This window comes from Xiphophorus hellerii, chromosome 18, assembly GCF_003331165.1.
Source record: "Xiphophorus hellerii strain 12219 chromosome 18, Xiphophorus_hellerii-4.1, whole genome shotgun sequence".
Lineage (NCBI taxonomy): Eukaryota > Metazoa > Chordata > Actinopteri > Cyprinodontiformes > Poeciliidae > Xiphophorus > Xiphophorus hellerii.
Window position 1 is genome coordinate 25216806 of NC_045689.1, and position 21616 is coordinate 25238421.

Here is a 21616-nt window from a genome sequence, read left to right on the forward strand (position 1 = left end):
ATTCTTGTGTGAGATGTGCTTGTATTTTATCCATGGCAGTAGCGCTCATCATCAACCAGGAGAGGAGACCTCAGAGTGACATTCCCCTTATACTTGGGAGTGATTTCAATGTTTTAGACATTTCATTGCATTGTTTACCACTGAATTTCTGTCACCCCCAGAAGTCTGGTTTTATGCACTTTTAGTTAGAACCTCACTTATCATAAGTTTTCTGCTGTTTTACTGGAATATACTGTATCTGTGTTACACCATTTGTTTTAAAACATTATTTCCCTATAAACTGCTGTACATTTTACCAGAATAAATAATGAAGTCATTTGATTGGTTTTGCCACTTAAACATAATAAGTTTTGTTCCTAACACAGAACCTTGTGGTTCCCCACAAGGCAACCTTTAGTGAATCTGAGTCAGGATGCATTATATCTACACACCAATATCTACTTAGTGTGGTTGTTTTTCCAACCATACGCCTTCCATCTAAAATCATATCTCTACAAAATTTTCTTCTACATCAAGAGGTTTTATTTAAATACATGCTGCTTACAATTTAATTCCCTATTATTTTTGTAATGTCTTTGTCTTCTGTGCGCTCCAGTGCTTCCGTCGATGTAGTTATTAACTCTAAACAAACACTAAAAGTTAGTTATTAAGCTGCATTTGAAATATGAACGGAGGTAATGTTGTCTCATGAAAGTCCCATCACCTCCTGTGTCAGTAAATTGCCGTAACGAAATAAGGACGACTGTTTTAATTCAAGGAAATTGCATGCGTGTGTATTAATATCCAAATTTTAATTTATTTTGCTCATAGTTTGAGATCATTCTCAGATGAAAATGTAATTTTACCGTTTCAGCATTGCTCTCTTCCTGTCTCTCTGTCCACAACTCTGCTTTCTCCTCTTTGTGTTCGCACAACCCTGTCACCACTGCAATGACTCTAAGCTCTAGACAACACAGAAAGCTCCTTCCAATAAAACAAGGTAATATAAGTCTGTTTATAATTTTATTATGTTGTGAATGAAATCTTTTTTTTTTAATCCACATGCATGCTGTGCAGACTGGCTTTAAACTGGACTTTGTAATTGTTTTATGATCACTAATTTACAATAATTATATTTTGTTGTTAAAACCTACTTATGTCTGAATCACAGCGAAGAGTAGTCGAATCGTGGACATAAATCTAAATTATTTGTGTGTATTTCTTTAAAGTTGAAATCAGGTTTGTTGCTAAGCTGGGAACAGAGATGGAAATATTTCAAAGAGCAACAACAATGTACCATGAACATGACGTTGTGCTCCGGTGGCATGTAATGTCGCCTGAACTTATCAAAGGCATTATTAGTTTTGATTTTCCCTCCAGTCTTGTGGATAATAAGTGTCTTGCCTGCAAACACAAGCCTGAAAATTAAGACAGACTTCAATAAACCAGATATTTTCTTATTGGTCCATTCTCACACAAAAGATGTTGATTAGTGATAAATACAGAATAATGTGGCCGTGGTGGAAGAGGAGTGAAGCGCTTTGGAAAATACAAGGTGTGTGTGGTACAGGAAAGCAGGGCTTGGAACCACTGATCTATGTGATGCGTTTGTGCTTTCACCAACACGTCCTCTGCCTTCTTGTTTTGTGTGCAGGGCGAGCTGGTGAACAACGTCCAGCGGAGTGTTCTGGGCGCTCAGGAATATGTGGAGGAAGCAAAGGAGCGCATCCCGAAATGCAAAAAGTTCAAAAAGACCAGCAGACGGGTGACATACTTATCTCCTTTTCTTTCTCCTTCTCCTTCCCTTCACCTCCTCTCTCTCCGTACATCCACTCCTCCTGCTCCTGCCCACACACCTGGCCCCTTCTGTCTACTTCCTGTCTGTCTCCCACACCTCCTCTCTCTAACTAACCTTCCTAGGGGGAAATGATAGACCGCATAGAGTACAATGTGGACCACTCGGTAGACTATGTGGAGAGGGCGGTATCAGACACTAAGAAGGCGGTTAAGTACCAGAGTAAAGCCCGGAGGGTGAGTGTCTGCGATGAGCACGCATGCGCAGCAAAACGCTACTTCAGAAGCATTGCATGCCCCCAGAGGAGTGGAGTGTTGGCTGTTGTCTGTGTGCATGGATGTTTACCTGTTGTACAGTTTGCATGCAAAGTGTCCGTGTGTTGGGAATGGATTGAACTCAACTTGTGGCGCCGACTGGAAGACGAGGCTGTGTTGACCTCTGGTGGTACCAACTCACTCACGACAGTCTGTCTCTACAGGCATCTTTGGGTTTTTGTTTTAAGTATCAGATCCAGGGAATTACGGATGTCTAACTTAGAGATAACCACAAATTTAGGCTCTGCCTCTAAATCAAATCAATGACCTCAGAGAGCATAATTACAAGTAAACAAAAGTGCAAGAAGTGTCTCATCTCTCATTCTCCTCGTGATTCTTTTGATTTTTTTTTTGTACTTCTTCACTGTGATTGACGTCTAAGTCCAACTGCATCTTATATTTACACATAAGTCCTTGCTGTGATACCCAATCTGCTGTAGCAACTGATAAAGCAACAAAGTTATTCTTGCGTGTAAAAATCTCTCATCAGTCTCGTTAAAAATTCATTACTCAAAGTTTCAGTTTCCAACAGTAATTCATCTGAAAAAGTTATTCTTCAAGCAGCTCTAATTGGATACTTTTCCAGGAAGGAGCGTAATTTGTATATTACAAAAATATAATTATTACATTGGAAGTAGGCCCTTATTTAATCAATTATTAACTTCTTAGTGATCACAATAATATATTTTAAGGGTCAATGCAGTAAATAAACTTTTAAATTTCTAAGGTAAAAAAAAATCTAAAAGTTCTGCTAATTTTTCTCTTTTTTTTCTTCTTTTTTTTTTTACCAAACTAGATTTTTTTAAAAATGCCCTTGAGAAAAAGAAAGGATTGATTTTTGACCCTTAACCAAGCTTTATTGGAAAATCAAATGCACGTCCTTTGGCCTGAGTCGTGTTTTGCCGCTTTCTCATTGAACTGGACCAGATCTGTCGACCCATTTGTTCTCAGCTCCCCGTCCTCTCAGCTTCACTCCCAGGCAATCTCTGCTTAACTCGACCTGCAGGTCCCGTTTTGTGGAAGAGAGTTTAAGCTGGAATTATGTAGCCATGGTTGTTGGATGGTTTCCCATCTTTCATTGAACAAATTCAAATTGAGCTTCTTTAACCAGCTTAACTGAGGAAGGTGAACTTCTGAAAGATAACGGAACGATTCTGCCCCCTGCTGGTTAAAAATAGCACCAATCCGCTCCTTCTTTCTCTCCTTTTTCCCCTTTGAATTTCCTTTATTTTTTGTTGCTCCTTTTTCTCTATTTGTTTCTTTCTTACTTACTTTTCCTGATGACCCTTATTTGACACTTATTTGCTCTCTCTGCTCCCCATCCAGAAAATGATCCTGATAGGTGGTTGTGTCGCCGTGTGCCTCATCATCCTCATTGTTTCTCTTGCTGTCGGCCTCAGTTAGGACCCTGACACACACCGTTTGCTACTCTAGAAGTGGCTCAATAATTTAGTGTCACCATTGTAAATGAGCACTCAAACTGTGTGGGACTAATTAATATTGTCTAACTGTGTTATTTTATATTGCTCTTGCACATGTTGTGTTTCTTATTTTGCACGTTTTCTGAAAATTACAAAATGTTGCGTACTTTCCCAAATTGAGCATTTGCTCTAATTATCTAATTATCACATGCATCTCTGAACAGTTCATGGACAACCAATCTTTTTCAAAACTTGTGGATGCAAAGTTTTGAATAAGCGCCATAAAAAAAATACTTTTTCAAGGGTGATAAAATCTAATAAAACTATTAAAATTTTCAGCAAGCTCACACCAATGCAACATTTTTTCACTTCAGGTAGAGAAACTATTACCAGCAACAACGTCACCAGATCTCACTTTCGAAAAAGCCAACCTATTCCTTTAACTGCACTAGCTTAGCGTTGCTGTATGTCTTACCACAAAAAACTCAGTTAGTTGTCCAATAATATATCTTCTTTTCTTCCTAAAATGCCATTTCAAGCTATCACAACAAGCAGTGGTTTAAAAAAACATCTGCATTCATTTGGCTCAGACACTGAAGAAAATCACATATTGTTTGGAGAAAGCTCATTTACGTTTAATTTAATGAAGTAATCCCCAGACATTTTCTACTTACCGTATATAATTAGTAAAAAAACCCAGTGAAATAACAACTTTTCATATCTGAGAAAATTCCCCAAAAACGAACACCCGTTAACAGTCTGGCTGCTGACTTCTCTGGAGTCGTCCGTTTCTGCTGTGGTAGCGGATGTTTCCTGTCCTTATCCCTCTGCCCCGAGTTGAACCCAAGATTCAAGTTGTTACAATCACACAAAAAGTGCAGAGAGACAAAGAGCGCTGTGCTCACTCCATCATTTTCTGTGTTGCCATTAGCAGCCATACATCTGTTTCACATTTGAAGTGTCTTCCTTTTTGTCACAAAAGAAATCCAGTTAGTTTTGAAAATAGCGTAAAGCCACACGCTACTGTTACTTAGACTGTGTCATTGTCCATATATGGTAATGGTATTTCCCTTTGGAGAGGCTCAACTCCAGAAAGTTTTTCCTGATACACAGTCAGGAGAGACAAAGCAAATCATTACTTGCTTTGAAAAAGATAGAAAGGTCCCCTTAAATCCATTTTTATTTTATATATTTAATTGTTTTGGCTTGAAAATATAATGCCTTTTATCTTTTCAGTTCAGGACAGATTTGGAAAATAATTTAATAGAAATGCATATAAATATGCTTGACATACATGTTAAAATACATCATGACCATTTTCCATGTGTTAAGATTTATACAACAAACTTTTGCGTAAATGTTGCTTCGGCTGAGGCTATTCAACGGAGACCCATATCAACAATTTGATCAACATGCCGTGAGAATTTGCATGGATCCACCAAAAGCATTTGGTCCATCACAGAAATTAGGAACTGCCTTTTTGATTTAAAGATTGAACAAGTAGCAGTAGCCAATTCTGTCATGAGAAATGCGCCAACTGAGAATAACTGTGATGTAAATCCACTATTTGGTCTTTAGTTCCTATCATTTAGCTCTTTTGCTAAATGAGAGACATGGATAATTCAACTAAAGCTTGTTATTGTTTTGTCGGACACTGGTTGCTTATGAATTATATTTATTGATAGTGTTAAAAACCTGTATTGAGCCTTTTCTACCACCAGAGGGAGCTAACGCTGATTCTCTGACCTTGCTTTTAACGCTGCAGTGATCGTGTTTGTTGGATGTGTAAAACGCCACTAAGGCAGAGAGAACTCAGTATGCTGTAACATAAGAAGGCTAACATAAATACATCTGATCTAATGTATTTATCTTGAAATACTCTATTAAATCAAGCAAAAGATTGCTAAAATCTTTAGTTGAGATTGCTAAAATCTCAATCTTTATTGCCGTGTCGACAGTAACTTTCATTTCAGCTGAATTTCCTCTCAGAGGACAAAAACGTTTATAGCTTGCTGTAAATATTGCAGCACTCTTTTATTTACCTGCATTTTCTGAAGAATTGATTATAATCTTAAATGATAATTTTATGTTTCACTGAGTTCCCTCTGCCTGTAAAGCTTAACGTCATCTTTAAGTTGTTGAACAAAATGCAGGAAGCAAATATTCAAACGTGAGCTTTTACAAATCCTTGTAATGGTTGCACTCCGAGAATTTCCTGAGAATATTTTATGTTATGAAATCCCACTTTTGTTTTCTGAGTTCCACTTTGTTCAAGTGTATTAAAGCTCTGTTCATACTGCTAACATGCTTTCCTCTCTTTCCTGTCTGCTGCGTGGGATTTTTCTTTTTTTATGTTATTATTCTTTCTTTTTTTTACTCTCTGTAGAAGAAAATCATGATCATTATATGCTGTGTGGTTTTGGGAATTGTCATTGCTTCCATAGTTGGAGGAACTCTGTCTTAAACCTCTGCCGCTGTCACACCCACAAATGAAAACAGGCAAAGCCAGTTCATTCAGTGTCCTGTATAAAAAACTTCAATCCAGAACGGTGTTTCCCAACCTCGGTCCTCAGATCAAACTGCCCAGTGTCTTGTAGATGTTTTCCTTACGATAACACAACCGATTCTGATAATTGAAGTTCAACCGGCGCCTGGCAGTTGGCCAATTGGTCGAAATCGGGTTTTCCGAAGCAGAGAGACATCTAACGCATCCCTGGCGGTTCATCCTGAGGGTCGGTGTTGGAAACGACCGATCTGGAACATGCCACATTACTGTATGATGCATTCTGCAAATAGTGTACAGGGCCAGAGGTGATCTCGCATGAGTTGCTATTTTGTAAAAATGTGGTGCTGCAAGTTGTTCATCTGGATGTTGTTAAAGGCTATGATGTTTCTGGAAAAGGGACGTTACTCAATAGTATGTATTCTTAGGCATTCCAATTCGCAAATAAGACACTACTTTGTACTCTCTGTTTTGTGTTGTACAAGCGAAGTGACGGGTCACTCACCTGCAGTGTTTTCACAGACAATATTTTACCTATTGATTTGTAGTTTTTTAATATATATGTGCATATTTTATTCTAGTTTCCTTCAAAGCCCTTCATGGTGAAGTGTTGTTCTGTGTTCAGATGCAAGGGAGGGGGGGGGGACCAGAAAAAGAAAACTAATTATGTACAGACGTAAATGTTTTTGCTTGTTGAATCCTCACACTGCCAAACTTCTTTTGTTTTACTATTTTTTATATACACAGCTGAAGCAGTTAAACTGTTTCTTTTACACTGCCTGGCCAAAAAAAAAGTCGCCACCAAAAAATGGTCACACTCTCTAATATTTTGTTGGACCGCCTTTAGCTTTGATTACAGCCCGCATTCGCTGTGGCATTGTTTCAATAAGCTTCTGCAGTGTCACAAGATTTATTTCCATCCAGTGTTGCATTAATCTTTCACCAAGATCTTGTATTGATGATGGGAGAGTCTGACCACTGCGCAAAGCCTTCTCCAGCACATCCCAAAGATTTTCAATGGGGTTAAGGTCTGGACTCTGTGGTGGCCAATCCATGTGTGAAAAAGATGTCTCATTCTCCCTGAACCACTCTTTCACAATGTGAGCCCGATGAATCCTGGCATTGTCATCTTGGAATATGCCCGTTCCATTTGGGAAGACAAAATCCATTGATGGAATAACCTGGTCATTCAGTATATTCAGGTAATCAGCTGACCTCATTCTTTGGGCACACAATGTTGCTGAACCTAGACCTGACCAACTGCAGCAACCCCAGATCATAGCACTGCCCCCACAGGCTTGTACAGTAGGCACTAGGCATGATGGGTGCATCACTTCACCTGCCTCTCTTCTTACCCTGATGCGCCCATCACTGTGGAAGAGGGTAAATCTGGACTCATCAGACCACATGACCCTCTTCCATTCCTCCAGAGTCCAATCTTTATGCTCCCTAGCAAACTGAAGCCTTTTTTTTCCTGGTTAGCCTTACTGATTAGAGGTTTTCTTACGGCTACACAGCTGTTCAATCCCAACCCCTTGAGTTCCCTTCGCATTGTGCGTGTGGAAATGCTTTTGCGTTCACAATTAAACATACTCCTGAGTTCTGCTGTTGTTTTTCTTCGATTTGATTTGACCAAACGTTTAAGTAATCGCCGATCACGATCATTCAGGATTTTTTTTCCGACCACATTTCTTCCTGGAAGACGATGGTTCCCCACCATCCTTCCAGTTTTTAATGATGCGTTGGACAGTTCTTAACCCAATTCTAGTAGTTTCTGCAATCTCCTTAGATGTTTTCTCTGCTTGATGCATGCCAATGATTTGACCCTTCTTAAACAGACTAACGTCTTTTCCACGACCACAGGATGTGTCTTTTGCCATGGTTGTTTATGAAATGAGGAGTTACTCATTGCATCAGCTGGGGTTAAATAACTTGTTGCCAGCTGAAAGATAATCGCCTATGCAGTACTTATCCAATAGGAGGCTTGTACCTATTTGCTTAGTTAAATCCAGGTGGCAACTTTTTTTTGGCCAGGCAGTGTATTTTTAGTTTAGTTTATTTCTGATCTTGCTGGTGTGGCTCTCTGTATGTATGCATGTATGTTTAAGAACGCACGTTCTGTAGCTTCTTGGACTGTCGAGTCAAGCTGGAGTGTTGCTGCGTAGCCACCGGTGTCTTTTTTTTCTTTTTATACAAAGCTCTCTAACACTGCCAGTCAGTTCAGCTAAGCTAAGCCGAGTCTCGCCTACTTAAATAAAAATTTACTTCTGCTCAATTTACGTGAATTTTAAACAGCGCATTTTATTTTCTCTGGCTACTTCGTTTATTCCTCGATTAGTCGATGACAGTATGAACAGACAGTCAGAGAGGCCCTCATTCGTTTTCATGGACACATTCCCAAACTGCAACCGTGTTGCCTACTCAATGTGTTGCCTTTCTGTTGTATTGTGTTAAACTGGTTTTCTTTGTTTTGTACTTGTTTTTTTGTTTTGTTTTCAAGTAAAGTCTATTTGGAAAATGATCTGGAGATGTTGTGTTTTGATTAGCAGAAGAACTTTCGGGTCGGTGGGGAACAACACATCCTCTCTCCACATTCATCTGATACTCTGGTCTATGCAAGCAATATATTACATTAGAATAGTGTTAAAAGGTTCATTTCAGTAACTCAGTCCACTAAGTTAAACACGCTATGTAGACTAATTACACAGATGGATGTTTTCAAGTCTTTTTTTTATCTAGTGATGAAGATTTTTCACTTAAAGCGAATTAAAATGTGACATTCGTGGTTAGAATGTTTGATCAGACCAAAAATATGTGCACAGATGCTGCCATATTAGAAGGTATGTTTAATGTGAGCTTAAAAGATTATTTTCAAAAGGCACTTTTAATCTGATAAACAAACCTCATCAAAACTCTTATTTTAATTCACTGAAGGTGGCTGCATTTTAACCAAAAATGAGTGAGAGAGACACACACCTTTGTTGTCCTATTTTTTTTTCTATCTGCTGAGCCTCTTGTTGCATTTGAAGATCAATAAGATACAGCAAGCATGTTGTCTTTGGAAGGACACCACCATGTTCTAACACACACACACATTACTGTACTGTACGTATTCATTTTATGTAACGTTTAACATAGAAAAATACTGATTTGAAAAAGTGTTCTTCCTGAATGTATTGTGTATTTATTTGTAGTACATATTTTCCTTCTTTTTTTTTTTTTTTTGCTTTTTCAGTGCTTTGTTAAACACTGTAAAAATGAACTTTTATGATGTGCAGAGTTGATAAACATAAAGAGGCTCCAGATGACGGAGCGGTTGGTCCCGCAGCTTCTTCTGGACTCGTCCCCCTGGGAGTGACTTGCATGTGGGTCAGAGATTTGAGGCGTGACACAGCTGATCAGGTTTGAATGATGGAATAAGCAGTTTTGCTCAGGACAGAGTTTGACTGGAAGGTAAAAATTGCCATGAATAGGTGTTGAGGGCCCAAAGAAACAGGAGACAGGTGGGTAAAATAGACAGCCTTTACTCAGTAAGAAATTGGATTACCGTACTTTCAGTGGTAGAGAAAGTACTCAAACAACTAGTAAAAGTAAAAGCACCATATTAACATTTTTACTTGAGTAAAAGTAAAAAAAACTGGCTTTTAAAAACACAAGTATTAAAAGTAAAAGGAAAAAAATATATGCACAGATGCTGCCATATTAAAAGGTATGTTTAATGTGAGCTTAAAAGATTATTTTCAAAAGGCACTTTTAATCTGATAAACTTGCTGAATGTGTTATCTAATAGCGAATAAAATGTCATTAAATGAACCTATCGTATTTAATTTTAATACATCGATAATGTGCCATTTTAATGAACAATGCTGCAGGTAAAGCATGTTTTTATTGTGTTTACTCTCTGTGACATAATTTACATTTAGATTTACATGCAACCAAGGAAGGGGAGTCGAACTTGGGACACATAGCAGTGTTGTACCACCTAACCCGAGACCAAGGCCAGTGCCCCGCGCAACATGGCAATAAAATGTGAAATATGATCAAAATTGCTTCTCAAATTGATCTGAAAGATCCAAATTCCCATAAAAACGCCAAGATATTAAATACTTAGAGCGGAAATAACTTTAACCAATATCATTATCAATTCAAACGCTTCTTCATTCTGCTTTGCTTCCATCTCTGTGCCACAATCCACAGAGGTCTCCTGCCATCCCTTAAATGATAACGCCCTGGGCGGTTGCCCATATCGCCCATGTCAGAAACCACAACTGTCTGCACCATTAAACACAGCAATTAAGACAATGCCCTAATGGTAAACAACGCTCAACTATGAACACTGTCCAAGGCGCAACAAGCAAGAAATAACCAACCACAAGGTTATTTCATAAGAACAGTCACGGTCTGCGAGAAACAATGAAAAATGATGTTTGAAAATGCACAAGTTTCATGTTGAAAATGCTTTGACAATAGCAATTTTAGCTTCTTAAAGCTGTTTTTAAGTGTAGAAGTAGAAAGTACAGATACTTACTGTAAAATGTAGTGAAGTAAAAGTCGAAAGTATCCACGATTAAATCTACTCAAGTAAAAGAACAGATACATGAAAATTGTACTTGCGTACTTCCTACCACTGATTACATTTATATCTTAATGAAGCTGTTTTGAGATTCAGATTTTACTCATTGGGAATAAATGTGATCTATATTACATCTTGGCAAAATGGGCTGGAGGTTATCCTTTCGAAACCACGTTTTCTCATGGGTTTTTTTTTTTAATGTTCTTTTTGACTATTTGTTATCCAGAGTTATTTAACATATATATATATATATATATATATATCCAGGACAGTGAAGTCAAGCTCATAATTTCCTCTGTAAAATAAAAATGGGGCTAATTTCCAGTTTAAGTACAAACTACTAGGTAGATATCAGCCTTACAGCACCACTATTACATTCACAGACAAAACATTAAAAAAACATTAAAAAAAGAAAAGTAAGTAAGTAACAACAGATGGATTTATCAAACACTGTTGTCTCAGTAGCCAGGGAAAAGGTAGAAGCGCCTGGTTAGAGTGCATCTGTCTTTTGTTGGCATTTGTCTCATTTTTTCATCAGGAAAGTCTTCGAAGCGCTGCATGACCTGCAGGATAGAAACAGACGTAAAAATGACTCTTTCCACTCTGGGTTTGTTTGTTTGTTTTTTTAGGATTCAACGTTGTGCCATCTGAGAAACAAAAAAAATATATACTTTTCTGAAAAGTTCGTCAATGTCGTCCTTGTGGGAGCAGGTGTTGAAGACTTCGACAATGTACTGAATCAGGTAGGAGCCCGAATCCTCTCTTCTGTATGAGACGGTATCTGTACAAACAAAAGCAAAACAAAAAACAAAACGCAGTTTCCTTACATGCAGTTACTAATTTCTGATTGTGATCTAAAAGAAAACAAACCAAACACTTGCATCTAGTTGATTTAAGACACAAACTGACCAGGCGTGCTTGACAGGAGGGAGATGAAGTCCTTCTCCTTGTGAACGTAGCGAATGGAGTCTGCAACAAGGCCGCCTGTAGGAGAGGCTGGTCGGTGCGACGCCTCGTCGGACATCACGCTGTCGCTGACAATGGTATGTCCTACCGAAGCTGCAGCAAACGAGCGATAATTACACCTGGATCTGAGTCAAGCCGCAGTCTCAAACTCAGGGTGAATGATGGCCACCTCCTCTGCAGGCCTGGATGATGATGACCTTGGGTTTGTCCATCAGTTTGGAGCATTTGTTTGGGCCGAGGTATTTGTAGATTGTGTCAATGGGGAATTCGTCTGGTTTGTCTATCTTGTGATCGACTCCGAGTATCAATCCCCGTTTTCCGTGAGACATGATCACCACGAACACGCTGTCGGTTTCTTTCAGTTTGGGGTGTCTTGTGAATTCAAGCAGAGCCTTGTCAATGTCCTGTTGGAAAACGAACGTCAGCCACTGTTTTATGAACTGGTGCACTAGATGAGGTATCTTAGGTAGAACAGTCCTTGTTTTCTGGTATGCACAATAAAAATGATTTGTTTTTCATCCTCGTAACTTTCTGTTCAATCGTGAAAAAGTGAGAGTCGTACCTGAAAGTGAACACCGTGATTTTAAACCGCAGCTGAATCAACAACCATCAAGTTGAGACAAGTACAATAAGAGTTTCACCTGAAAGCACGGTAGCGTTCAAAGAACCTGGGTTTTTGACTGTGCAGCCATGCACATCAACAAACGTTTAGCATTTCACATGAAATGTCTTTAAAACAGGCCTAGACAAAAGCTTTGCATTGAATAAGAGTTACAATTTATGGCTTAAGTTACAATGCATCACACTTTTCATAACATTTTAGCTGCTGAAATGTCACCGCTGCTTGATGCAAGGTTCACAATGTTGCTGCTTTGTATTTAAAAAGAATACCTATTTTAAAATTTTTGGTGCATTTTGATATTTTCCAAATCAAGGAACAAACCAAAAATAACGTATCCTTGTAAGAAAGGTTTGCTTTGCCCAGAGTGTCTTAACCTTTACGTTTTGTAGCTTTTGCATTTGAAGCTTTTTTTTAATCAACGCAGCAGTTAAATGCAAAGAAGGTTTGAAAACAGGAGCGTAAAATACCTTTGCTGTGAGGTCGTTGTGCTTCACCACCTCGTACTGCAGGGATCTGAGCAGATTCAACATGTTCTCCTCGTCTTTCTCGGCTCCCTTTCTGGTATAGTTGTCGTCAGTAAAGTTTCTATTGGTGATCAAAAGGGCCACGCGGCTTTTCAGAGACTTATCAGACACTTTGTAAATCTGTATAAACAAGAACCAGTGCAAGAATACGGGATTAAATACATTTTCTGCAAACAACGATTTGACTTTCAATTGTACAATCGAGAGCTTGTCATTGAAAAATACTCCACTGTACAAGCAGCCTGACTACAGTTATTTGTGTAATATTTAGATGTTGATTGTAAAACTTTACATCTGGATCATTCATTTTTTCCGTCCTCTCAGAGTCAGACACGGGGATGAGTCTGTTTGACCAGGTTTTGTTTGTCGGAGAAGCTACATCTGAGGGAAAAAACACAACATTTGTCTTACTATGATGTCAAATGATTATTTTTATCCTTCATAACAATACAAGGCTCCCCTTGCAGTCGCACCCGGTTGATCCTGTGAATCAGGGAACAGCTCGGCGTGCAGCGCTTCATCTCTGGTTTTAATGTGGTCGATCAGCATCTTGCTGCCTCTGGTGCCCTTCTTCCTCACAATGTCGATGAGGCAGCGCGCCATGTCTGCTTTGTTGGTGTTGTCCTCAAGCACAGACTCCACCTCGCCATCGTTCAACAAACGATCCTGGAGAAGGTCGTCCAGGAGCTGCTTGAGTATCGCCTTTGACACCTTCTCCACAAATTTGCTGCGGACTTTGGAAAGTTCCTTATCTGCAATAAAATATACAATAAAAAAAAAAAAACAGCTCTGAAAATCCTTACAAGGACATAGAAGAAAAAAAAACAAGCAGTGAATAAATCCTAAATCCTGAAGCCTTACCTGCCATTGCTCAGAATTGAGGAGACGAATGCCCGGTCCTCTGAAAGTTACGGAGAGGTGTGTGTGTGCGTGTGTGTGGGGGTGTGTGTGGGTGTGTGTGTGTCTGTGTGCGTGGGTGTGTGTGTGTTGAGGAACTGCTTATAAAAGCAGGGTGAGACAGATGTTTGAGCTGCGCACGGTTCCTTGGAAGCTCACTATTATACCAACAACATGTTCTGACTCGCTGAACGTGTTCTGAAGATATGAACCCTGAGCGCTATAATGAACCCAGTTATGTAATCTGGTTAAATGATATTCCCAGAAAGTAAAGAAAAACCTGTAAAAATCTTTGACGTGGTTAAAGATCTTTATAGAGCTACATGCATTCTAGGTTTTCACTTTCCTCTGATCACATGCACATCCCGCTAAAACTCCTTTTTCACCATGAACACAGATCAAATGTCATCATCGCCTGACAAACCAGTTTGCGTTTCTCCCAGGCTTCATGTGCATCGCTTACAGTTCCTGCAAAAGACATTCACACCGCTTTTTTCTTACACTTTGCCACATTGGAGCTATAAACTTTCATGTATCTTATTGGGATTTTACGATGCAGGCCAACACAAAGCAGTGCATAACTGTCATTTTGAAGGAAAGGGATAACTTTTTCAAATATATCAATATATATTTTATTAACACTTCAAAACTTTGATCTTGAGTTTTACTTTAGTCCAGGATTCGTCAGTTATTGCTTTTTATATTCCTGTCATTTTCTTTTAGGTTTACAGCTTGTTGCAGTTTTGTTTTGTTAGTGTAGTAAAAGATATTGAACGCTAATGTGTACCTGCTTTTTCTGATTTTCATATGGTTTTTAAAAAAAAAGTTGTTATTCTTGCACTTTTCGATTCCTCGCTGTACTTTAAATCACATTAAGATACTTTGAGTTGTAACGTGTCAAAATGTGAAACGTTTACAAAAATATGCTTTTATTTTTGTGTATAAACTTCCCGTGAACCCTCCCCCCCCCAAAAACAAAAAATAAATGCGACATATCAATATGCAAGGTCAAAAAGACAACTAAAATGCTACAAGGTATTTGGGTGTGTGTGTGTGTGGGGGGGTGGGTGTGTGTGTGTGTGTATTGAAAGCCGCTCCTGCAGCAGATCCTACAGAGGTGTAGGCCCCCTTTCTTATCAAAAATATCTCATGTTGCTGAGTTTTCTGGGCAGAAGCTGACTTTTAAAACATTATTCACATATCCTCACCAGGAATGAGGTCAGAGTCATTTTTGAACGTTAGCTAATTCAGTTTTTTAAAACTGTCACCATGTCGTGACAGTACGGTGTGACACAGGTGGTCTGTGAAAAGATGGAGCTGCTCCACCTCCTCCCAGTGCCACGGCTGAGGTCTGCAGAAATGCACGGTCAAAAACAGCCAGTCAGAGACAGCAGAAAGGTCTTAATGCAGGAATGAGTTTTATGTATTCAGTATAAAAAGATTACAACCAGTCAGACCAAAAAGATTTGCCGATAACTAAGAGGTATTCACACATGTTGAGTGTTTGCATGTTGTTGCAGGTTCAGTCTGTAGACTGCAGAAAGAGATACCAGAAGTATTTGGTTTTGGAAAACGTCTGGATAATGTGCTCAATGCTTGTTTTTCAGTTTCATTCCTCCTTTTTCGAGGTTTTCAGTGCTGCTGGGTGAATATTTAGCCTGTCCTAACACGTGCAATTATACGCTTTCATATTTCCCCTGCAGCCAGCAGGATCTCGGCTCTCACTTCCCACATCTCACATGTTTACACTGGTAAATGACAGATGTGCTTTGTGGCTATCCGGGAACGCTGCAGCACACGAACTTCATTAGGAAAAGAGAAGAAGACACTTTTTTTTTTGTCTACATTTGGAAAATTATAGTGAAAAAAATTACGTTTCACTAAAGCTCCCAGATTGCTTTGGGAGCTGTCAAAATGAATCGAGAATATTTTTTTCTGACCTTCACTTCTTGCACAAGTGATTTTAATATGTAATTACACAACTGAGTTCAGTCATTGTTATCAGTAATACAGAGATTACAAGAACAGCATTTAGTATGAGCACTGATTGGGAGTTTCTCCAAATGTAGAAATGTTTACCAACATTTTGCGATCTGAAAAGCATTTCAGAAATCGTAAGAGTATTTTGTTTTGGGTTAGTTTTTGATGTGGAAAAATTACACCTGCTAGTTGTATTGCTATATGTTTATTCTAAGTTAATGTATATTCCCACCAAGATAAAGCTATTTGAGTTACATGTACAAGGATGGATGTTGTTTTTCCCCAGCTGCATGGGAACCAGTCTGTTTCCCATGCTTTGGATCCCTTATCCCTTTTGTATAAAACTCATGTTGTCTCTGCCTGGCAGCGCTTTTCGTTCAGATTTGCTTCATTATTAATTGTCCTACAAGCTCTCTGAGTTGTGCACAATTCATGAACAAACCTGATTGAGTGATTTCACCTGAACAGTGCTTGGAAATAGTTTTTTTTCCCACTAAAGAAATGTTTCCATGTTTTTGTGCAGAATGCAGGCGGAGGAGTACCAACATCAAGACGTTAGGGTAGCTAAAATGAGCGACGACTCTGCAGTCATGCTGCTAAAGATTTATGTTTGTTTTTCATGCAACTGGGAGCCGCTCTTGGCAGAGCGCCTTTCATTGTGTTGGTTCTTCCTGTTACGAGGAAACCTCACCGCTGCTGAATCAAATCTGCTCCTTTTCTTTAGAGGTCACCGATAAGCATGGTCCACTAAGCCTGACGAAATTTAATTAAACTAGCTTGTAAACTATATGAATTAGACGTGTTTGCCTCGTACAGAACCCTCCAATTATATATTTTGTGGATTTAAAGAACAGAATGTGGGAATTTTTTTTAAACATTTTACTCCTGTCTTCATTTCAAGGATGTTGTAGTTTTAAAAGGGGTCATCACTTGTAATGTCACGTTATGCTGTCCAGTTTTTAGATACAGCACCAATTTGTTTGCAGCATCTATTTTGTATTTTGGTCACTATTTTAAATATTACACACGGGATCTTTTGTAGTCTTTCACAGGGTTTTTAACTTACCCAGCTCCTTCAAGTCGGGGAGCAGTAAGGGAAAGGAAGCGGCGTTGTTTTTGATGTTTTGTTTGTTCAATCAAAACATGGGCAGCTGGTTTCTTTTTCACATTTTTTCTTAATGACTGAAGCACTAAGCCAGCAGAGCATATTCTGCTGGTACAACCAGTTTGGAAGCGTCTCTAACTCTGCATGCGTCTGCATGGATACATGTATACCTATGTTGACCTACAGCACAGACCAAAAGTTTGGACACACCTTTTAATTCAATGAGTTTCCTTTATTTTCATGACTATTGACATTGTAGATTCACACTGAAGGCATCAAAACTATGAAAAACACATGTGGAAATATGCACTAAACAAAAAAAGTGTAAAACAACTGAAAATACCCCTTATATTCTAGTTTCTTCAAAGTAGCAACCTTTTGCTGTGATTACTGCTTTGCACACACTCTGCATTTTCTTGATGAGCTTCAAGAGGTAGTCACCTGAAATGGTTTTCACTTCATAGGTGCCCTGTCAGGTTAATAAGTGGGATTTCTTGCCTTATAAAAAGTCATGAAAATAAAGAAAACCCATTGAATTAGACAGGTGTGTCCAAACTTTTGGTCTGCACTGTATATCCATTTGACTGAATGTCCAACCCATTTAGATCATCTGTTTTTTTAATGTACCTTATTAAAGCAACTTGTTTTATTTTTCTTATGCTGGTTTCAAATTCAATTACCAAAACTTGAACAAAACTCTTCTTTAATAAGTGGACAGAGTTTCATACAATACAACTACTTAATGCGGGTTAACTCTGCTATATTATTGTACTTGGAGACGTACGGCAGGACAAGGATATTTTTTGAGGGGGTGTATGTTGTAGAAATATGAATAACACCGGAATATAGAGACAGACCATGTTTTTCTTCGAATGTTTATTCTTTATTTTAAGCACAGTATAAAGAAATAGTCCAAAGTGAATGAAACTGAATCCAATTAAAGTAAATATGCACTCCTTAGTGAAATAATCCAATCACTCACAGTCTAAAAAAATAATTAAAAGAATAAACGAGATTAAAAGCCCGACATCTTGATATGCGTATGTGTAGAATTTTATATAAAGATACACATAAGGAGCATTTTAATGGCACAATTCAATGTCACAGTGGTTTATCAAACAGTAAATGTTAATGCTAATTAATGTTAGCTTCACAGATTTACCAAACGTTGGCTGTCTCAGTGGCCTGGAAAAAGGTAGAAGCGCTTCGTTAGAGTGCATCTGTCTTTTGTTGGCATTTGTCTTTTGGTGTTATCAGGAAACTCCTCAAAGCGCTGCATGACCTGCAGAGTTCAGTGAAAAATAAAGACAGTGACTCGTGTCTGAACGTGTTTACTCTTTTCCCGTCTTTAAATTCTCTATTTCCTGATCACTAAGACTCGTACCTTCCTGAAAAGCTCGTCGATGTCGTCCTCGTGGGAGCAGGTGTTGAAGACCTCAGCGATGTACTGAATCAGGAAGGAGCCCAGATCCTCTCTTCTGTAGGAGACGGTGTCTGTAAGGAGCCACAGTTTTCTTGCACAAGTTGAGAAAACTTCTGGAACATTATGGACTTAAAAGACAAACCTACCCGGAGTGCTGGACAGGAGGGAGATGAAGTCCTTTTCTTTGTGGACGTATCGGATAGCATCGTCAACAATCTTGCTGCCTCCATTAGCAGGAAGTTGCTGCGACACATCATCAGAGACCACCTTAGCCGAAGCGCTGTCACTGACTAACACGGATCCACCCGTCTCTGTAACCAACAGGGACAAGATTAAACCGGGATTAGGTCGTCCCAAACCAGGACGGGTGGTGCCCACCTCCTCTGCAGGCCTGGATGATGATGATCTTGGGTTTGTTCATCAAGGCAGGGCATTCCTGGGGACCCAGGTGTCTGTAGATGTTGTCGACGGGGAATTCATCTTTATTGTCCTCGCTGTGGTTGACCCCAAGGACAAATTCGCGTTTCCCATGAGACATGATCACCACAAACACGCTGTCGGTGTCCCTCAGCTTCGGATGCTCTGCGAAAGTGTGCAGAACCTCATTCATCCTCTGTACGAAATTAAAATGGAGACAATTCAGTCACAGCACAATGAGGAGAATGTGCAAGATGTCAACGTTCAAACAGATTTCCTCATTAAACATCTTCTGTCGGCTAGCTCTATACACAAACTATACAAATATACATTCTTGTTATTCAAAACAAAATTTCCTGTCATGTTAAATATTTATCTTTTGCTACCTGAGCAACCCCGACAACTACAGGTGAACTTTGCTCAGTGCTTATGCAACTTTCGGTCATGACAGTCATATTTCAATCATAAAAGATGATTCTGCGACTTAGAATCAAAGTTTGTGCTCTGATTTTGTTGAGATGTGCTAAACGGCAGCAGATTTGTCAAGCAACAAATGACAAATCTGTCATTTGTTGCATGCATCAGACATACTGATCAGACATCAGTATGATCAGGCATCAGATGTGCTGTGCACTGCAAAAATATTAATACTTCAGATTTTCACATTGCACAAACTTTTGGAGTATTTTATTATAGTTTTACATGATAGATCAATACAAAGTTGCTTTTTTTTTCAGATAAAAGTTTTGAAAGTTTGGTATGTAGAGCTTACATATTAAATGTAGACAGAGTAAATTGACTAAACATAATTTATTTCACCAATTCTGAAATATTTTATTGTTTTATTTGTCAAACTTAAAGCTAGGAATGCCAGAAATAGCCAGACTCCCAAAACATCATAACTTTTTTGGCAGCAGGAACTAACTTTTATCCCGATTGTTAAATGTTAAGTGGGGAAAAGTTGCTTTCAATACAACTAAAGTAAGAAAAAAGAAAGTTAAAAAAGGCCCATTTAATACCTGTGCAGTGAGGTCGTTGTGCTTCACCACCTCGTATCCCAGGGATCTCAGCAGTTTCTCCATGTTCTCCTCGTCTTTCTCGGCTCCCTTTCTGGTTAATCTCTCATTAGCAAAGTTTCTGTTAGTGATTAAAAGGGCCACGCGACTTCTGAGGGACTCATCTGACACGGCGTAAACCTGAAATATCAAACGAGACACAAATTAACATCAGAAAGAGTAAATAGTATTGAGAATGTGAGGTTTAAGCATCGTTTAACGTGGAAAATTCCCAAAGTTTTTATCTGGTTTGGGGAGAACTTAAATGAAATCACAAGGCCTTTTATCCTCTGACTGCGTCTTTTCAAACTAAATTGTGTCGTGTTTGTGTCTAGTTGTTATTTTTGCCTGCTTTTACTTTTTATTGTTAAACTTTATTTTCACAACAGTGGATTGTAAGCTGAAAAATTAGCAACTGCTCATTCAAAACGCCCTCCGTGAAGTAAAAGCGGCATAGCTCGTGTTGAATAAGTCAGAGGAGGCAACGCAAGAGTTGAGCTCAGTTTACATCTTTGGATTTCCGTTTCTCGTTCCAGAAGGAGTCGGTCGTGGTGACGAGGGAGTTTGACCAGGCGTGCTGGTTCTGAGGAGCTGGAACTGAGGGGGGAAAAAAACCATCTCTAGTTATCACAACTGGAAAATTGTGTGTGTGTGTGTGTGTTTTTTTGTATCCATTTGACATCACGGACTTTGTGATAAAGGATTTCACTTGGCTCTCACCTGGCGTTGGCTTACAGGTGAGGCCGAGTTCGGAGTGAAGTGTAGGGTCTCTGTTCTCAAGGTGTTGGATCATCTTCCTGCTGGCTCTGTCCCCTTTCCTCCTCACCATGTCGATGAGGCAGCGGGCCATGTCCGCTTTCCCCGTGTTGTCCTCCAGCACAGAGTCGGTCTCCCCATCGTTCAACAAGCGGTCCTCCAGCAGGTCATCCAGCAGCTGCTTGATTAAAGCTTTGGAGACTTTTTCCACAAATCTCCCTCTCACTCTGGCAAGCTCCTTGTCTGCAGAGAAAAACAGGATGTGGGAAATACAGACAAGGGCTTAAATCTGCGGTTGCTCGAGCCTTACCAGCCATCACACTGGAGGTGAACGTCCTGTCTTCTAACAGATGAGGATTAGTGTGCGTGTGTGTGTGTGTGTGTACAAAGGAAGAGTTCAAGCTTTCAAAGCCCTGTTGAGTTCCAGGTAACTGGTTGGAAGCCCGTTCAACTAGTATGTCCTTGTCAGGTTTGTCTCTGACGCTGTCATTCACTCAGACCTGAAATCATGCCAATTATGCTAACAATTATTTACTCACAAGTGTTTCAGAGGTCATAAACCCTTTGTAACTGTTTTCCTTACACATTTTGTCGAACCTTGCAGTCGAACGTTAATGCATGTTAGGATTCACATCACCAGTAACTGTGTGCATATCTGCTAAAAGTGATGCTTTGCCCAAGAAAACCAGGCTGTACATCAGTTGCTTGTTGCCACTGATAATGAAAATAGAAGTGTTTTCTTTTTGGTTTCTCTTACTTGGAATTTCTAAAGAGTGTTTGGCTTTTAACTCTTAGAAGTCAGGTTGTCAGACAGGATCCCACAAAAGGCAATAATGGTGAGAAGAGTACGTGTGTAAAACGAAGAGAATGACATGGAGTGAATGTCAAAACAACCTTTGTATGTTGGTGATGCCTTTGAGCAATTTGTTTTTGTCCAGTCTGGAATAATCTTTCCATAATCTCCGTAATGCTGATAAATGTTAAAAACAAGAAATAGGCGCATGGATTTCAATATGTTGCGTTTTGGGTTTTTTTTTGTTTGTTTGTTTTTGCTAATCCATACATGATGAAAAGTGCAACACATGCAGGATAAACTGCATACACTAAACAAATGAAACCAGACATTTACACACCATAAAAGAAGAAATACATTTTTTCTCACATTAGCATGTTAACTCTTTTGGTCAGCTAGGGTTTCCAAATTTATTTCTAATTGCTAAATGCCAGAATGAGGTTTTTTTTTTTTCAGTTCTTGTACAGTTTTTTTTTTTTAGGTTTTTGAAAAA

General features: G+C 39.1%; 2 protein-coding genes across 7 annotated transcripts in view; one reads left to right on the forward strand and one right to left on the reverse strand.

Annotated features, from left to right (window-relative positions):
* The window catches only part of stx1a (syntaxin 1A (brain)), a 60228-nt gene extending 53432 nt beyond the window's left edge, over positions 1–6796 (forward strand). Inside the window, exons 9-10 of one of the 4 annotated variants that reach the window (XM_032590572.1) lie at positions 1634–1744; positions 3415–5889. In XM_032590572.1, coding sequence (XP_032446463.1) covers positions 1634–1744; positions 3415–3492 — 189 coding nt within the window. In that variant the 3' untranslated portion in view covers positions 3493–5889. The other 3 variants (XM_032590573.1, XM_032590571.1, XM_032590570.1) reach the window with 3 other exon arrangements.
* A 2724-nt stretch (positions 6797–9520) lies between these two features.
* Positions 9521–20852, reverse strand: LOC116737431 (caspase-1-like). 3 transcript variants are annotated; one of them, XM_032590566.1, is made up of 8 exons: positions 20641–20781; positions 20295–20573; positions 20083–20171; positions 19539–19715; positions 18481–18715; positions 18249–18413; positions 18064–18173; positions 9521–11148 (listed from the first exon to the last, which is right to left on the reverse strand). In XM_032590566.1, exons 1-8 carry the CDS (start codon positions 20645–20647, stop codon positions 11044–11046), a joined length of 1167 nt encoding a protein of 388 aa, XP_032446457.1. In that variant the 5' UTR covers positions 20648–20781; the 3' UTR covers positions 9521–11043. The 3 variants fall into 3 exon arrangements, with proteins under 3 accessions (XP_032446457.1, XP_032446459.1, XP_032446458.1); XM_032590568.1 differs by lacking the exons at positions 18064–18173; positions 18249–18413; positions 18481–18715; ... (2 more) ...; positions 20295–20573; positions 20641–20781 and adding exons at positions 11257–11366; positions 11495–11644; positions 11721–11955; ... (2 more) ...; positions 13171–13449; positions 13559–13718; XM_032590567.1 differs by lacking the exon at positions 9521–11148 and adding an exon at positions 17541–17961 and having other exon boundaries at positions 20641–20852.
* Positions 20853–21616: the final 764 nt, after the last annotated feature.